This window comes from Trypanosoma equiperdum, assembly GCF_001457755.1.
Source record: "Trypanosoma equiperdum strain OVI genome assembly, contig: ctg_864, whole genome shotgun sequence".
Taxonomy (NCBI): domain Eukaryota; phylum Euglenozoa; class Kinetoplastea; order Trypanosomatida; family Trypanosomatidae; genus Trypanosoma; species Trypanosoma equiperdum.
In genome coordinates, this window is record NW_027124825.1 from 2298 (window position 1) to 6614 (window position 4317).

The window sequence follows — 4317 nt, forward strand, 5'->3', positions numbered from 1 at the left end:
GATATACCCTTTTGAGGAGGACCATCTCTAGGTAATGAATTAGTTGAAATGTAGAAGTTTGCATATGTACCATAATTTTGAATCCAAATGTAATAATTAACCATCATGATATATATATATATATATATCAGCAAAGCTTCGTTCTTACGACCGTCAAGATACGTGATATTGCTGATTTTACTATTCGCCGTCAATAGTTTTCGGTCTTTACGGCCACCTTTAATTCTTCTCATGTGAAATATTTTTACTTCTTTCGAGGGTTTCCCTCGCAGAGGAACTTACCACATAACGTGTTAAACTTCGGAACGTTGCTCAGATTGAAGAGGTTACAAAAGGAAAAGTGGAGGGGAGCGCCCAAGTTGTGTCAGATTTTCTTGGTTTTAAGTGAGAGATCAGGTAGCGATTCTACTGAGAATTTGTCTCATGCAACCTAACTGTTTTACATTATAAGTGGTATTTGTCACAAGAAACGACCTAAACGTGGGGAACAAGGGCGGGAAGACCGCAGAGATTTTGGTGGCAATTGTACGTTAGCCACATGAAGACGTGCAAGAGAGGTGTATGGAACGTGTGTTTAATAAAAGCGCGTGAACGTTATTCAATAAACTATAGGCGCGCATGAGTAAGTAAAGTTGTGACAAACGGGCCACATTCTGTTCCCGTTTAAATATAGAGTTTTGTGCTGACCGAGTTAGTTTTTTCTTTTAGAACATTATATCTCGGTTTGGTGATATTTTAAAATTATTGAATAATTAACTTGGAAGATAAAATGTGAGAATAGAAGGGTGCGGATGGGAAGGATAAATCATAAATGAGTTGTACGAAATTGCTTACAAAACTAATAACGTTAATAATTGACTACACTATTCTGTAAGTAAAGATGTGTAACTTTGTGTTTTTTGTACAATATGAATATGAAGAATTGTGATTTTTTTTTTCATTTTTGCTTTGACAGACTTTTTGCAGCAGCAGTATGAGGAAAACGACGTTGAAAGTTACCGCGACCTTTTTTCTGGCACTGACAAGCACAGCGGTTTCTGCGTCTCATGGTACCTCTATAACAGTTGTCTCCCCAACGGATGAATGTAAGGAATTCTGGTTCCCCAACGGTGTGAAGAGGTGCGGCTCCCCGATTTCGAGTAGCAGCGGTGACTCCCGGCAGACACTTCCGCAAGCTCCGGTTCCAGCGAAGAGACCAGAAATTTCAAAGAGTGCCGACAAAGTCGCTACCGAGCATAAAACGGCGCGAGAAGACGCAACCCCAAGTTTAAGCAGTTCCGACCAGGCGGCATCCGACACTTCGCGTGCCCATAAAATCGGTGAACGACAAGTTGATGGTGAAAGCGCTGCAGCAATCAGCGTCTTGATTGAAAAATCGACTGGTCCTTCACGTGCGGGACCGGCAAGCGCGGTCGTTGGAAGCGGCCCGGCAGTAGAACAACTAAAGCAAGTACAAGAGGGTGAAAACCCAAGACGTGGAAGTGGGGGTGGTGAGAGCCAGAACCAAGGAAGAGCCACACCATCGCAGGTAACAAGGGACAATGACAGGGATATGTCGCGAGCACCGGTACAGAGTGTGGTTTTGGTGACTGGGGAAGAAAATGCGCAAGAAACGACGAGAAACGATCTCGATAACCAGGTGACAGAAAACCGGACCAATTACAAAAACGGAGCACTGAAAAGACATGCGGTGATGCTCTCCGCAGCATTAAACCTCATATACGTTTAACTCTTGTTGCTTCAAATCCGTGCATAAGTATACACCTATCCAAAAAGGTTCGAGATTTATGACGCAGAGGTCAGCGCGATCATCAGTAGCTAACTCATAACTTCTTTTTCAATAAAAATACTTATGGAGTGTTATAATGAAATAATAATCAAATGGAAAATACTATAAAAGGTGTGAACGGTTTTAACATAATCGTGAGTAACAAAAAAAAGTAAAGCAAAGTACCATAAAATAAAAAAGGTTAACGTTCTTAAGCATGCAAAGAAAAAGATAATTAAAAAGCATAGCCACCAAGCGAGAGCCGATCAACATTTTCACAAAGTCGTTTATAAGACGAGAAAACTAAAATTTAAAAGTGTTGAGTGTGCCGTTGCCGGTGAGTTATTTTTTCGCATTTTAAAAAGAAATACAGTGGGAATCACTTCCCGCTCAAAGAAAACATGTTAGCAGTAGCGTAAGTATGGTTTAAACAGGTGTTTATCCTAATCATTGGTTTAAGTGTAGAAGGCAGAGAACACTTCGATGACCAGATTTGAGAGTTTAATGCAAATTCAACATGTGTTTTGACTGATGTGAATAGCAAATAAAAACATAAGTTGTTGAAGCAGTAAATGTTTAGTAAGTGACAGAATTGCACAGGGTACATATATACTGAAGGCATAAATTGGGAAAAATGGCAAAAACAGGTAAGTCTGAGTGTATGGATGGGAGGTGGTTAAAACATTACCTGCACGATATGTAATCAAATTAAAAAAAAACATATCTCATCTTTTTTTAAAAGCTCATATACGTTTTTGCCTTGATATTTTTTTACAAGATTTAATGCACGGTGTATTTGATTAGCGAGGTAGTGGACAATTGAGATATTAATGTTTAACTTCACCTGCTTTTAATGATGAATCACATTAATAATGGTAGTAATGATGCATTAGGAACACAAACAAGCGTCGGTAGGTGCCGTTTGTACTGATTTCAATTTCGTGTTTGACCTGTATATTTGTAGATGTCAACAATTTTTGGCAGTGACGGGAGACAAGAACTGAATAATATTTTCTTCTTTTCTATTAGTTTTCGAAGTGTTTATTTGTTTTTAAGGGCCTCTATTCTAGGTGTCCGCGCGTTAATGGGAAGTGAAGTATTTCACTTTTTCCAAAAGAAGTGTGCTACGCTGTGTCACTTTTGGCTCCCAGTGCTTTGTGGAGCTGGGGAAGAGACTCGTGAGATATCGTGATGCTTCTTGAGGTGGTAGCTAAATAGAGTTTCTTGATGTCAAAAAAAGAAAAGGAAAAACCACCATGCGCGCGTGGTATCGGTGTGATTTAGGGACATTGGCCTTTATCAACGAATATCAGGGTAGTAAAGTAGGAAATTTGAAGATCTCATTGAATGCGGGCGCCGAGTAGGGAGTCGGTATTACAACCACGTTTTCTGATATTTTAATGGCAAATATTACAGCAGAAGTAATTTTCCGTTCTTCAGAAGGCACTTAATTTCAGATCGGTTGTAACTCTACAGCGTGATATTTTCCAACATTTGTTTATTCCTTTTTTTTAGTCATACGAAATTTTGAAGTTATGCAGCTATTTGGAGCTTGTGCCGCGTTGGGGGAGTTGAATGTGTTTATATTAGCTGTAGTTACGTCAACCAATATATTGTTTTACCGTCTCCAGGGTCTTTTAAGACCCCTGTTTTAAGAACACAAGGAGCCATTTTTCATTTTGCCATCAAGAAATGATTATACCCGTATTTAAGTGCAGCCGTTCTTTTACTGGGAAAGTGCTATGCAAAATAAAATTTCTCTTAATTCATTCCTGTTAGCGGTCACGTGCACTGCGGCTTGGTGCTGCGCGCAACCTCAGCGTGGCGTAAGGGTCCGGTAACTTACTCAGATGGAGGATGCCAAGCGACTGCAGCTTGTTCCGCTGGGATCAGTCTAAGGCGGAGAGGCTACGGCATCAATTCACGGTGGGGGCGCGCACCAGATCCACTACAGGAAAAGGGTTTTTTTCGGAAATAACCTGGGCACGTGCAGACGTTCACTCAATTATATTAATCTAAATCAGGCCTTTTTTTTTTAACCTTACTGTCGCTAAGAAGAATAGTTGACTCGAAATGTGACTTGTCCCTAGGTATCTGGTTGGATGTGGAAAAGAATAAATAAAATGTAACTTTGTCGACAAAATGATGGATGCAGGATTCGCTATGAAGAAGCAGCATACACCATTGAATGTTATGTTCCTTACAGCAGTATTGTTTATGTAATTTCACGTTGTGTTCTCAGCTATTTTCCTGCTATTCTTGTGCAAATCTGGTGTCCTATGCTTTTGTGATAATGTGTGAGTTCCCCATTTTGTTTTAGTAAATTTTAGAAAATGAAGACCGTTATTGCTGAGTTGACTTTTTCATTATTGTTTGTAATGTGCACTGACGGTGCGGAAGACGGCCCCTGCAGGTTGGTGGACGGCCACTCAAAAGAATTTAAATGATACTTTGTGCTACGTCAAATGCCTTTCTGATGCATTAAACAAATTATACACCGATGGCGAACAGAAGCTACTTGTCAATGAGGAAGTATATGCAAATGCGTC

General features: G+C 40.0%; 1 protein-coding gene across 1 annotated transcript; it reads left to right on the plus strand.

Moving 5' to 3' along the window:
- Positions 1-973: 973 nt before the first annotated feature.
- Positions 974-1729, plus strand: TEOVI_000406800 (expression site-associated gene 9 (ESAG9) protein, putative; the record flags this gene model as incomplete). Its single annotated transcript, XM_067226881.1, has 1 exon — positions 974-1729. One exon carries the CDS (start codon positions 974-976, stop codon positions 1727-1729), a length of 756 nt encoding a protein of 251 aa, XP_067082982.1.
- Positions 1730-4317: the final 2588 nt, after the last annotated feature.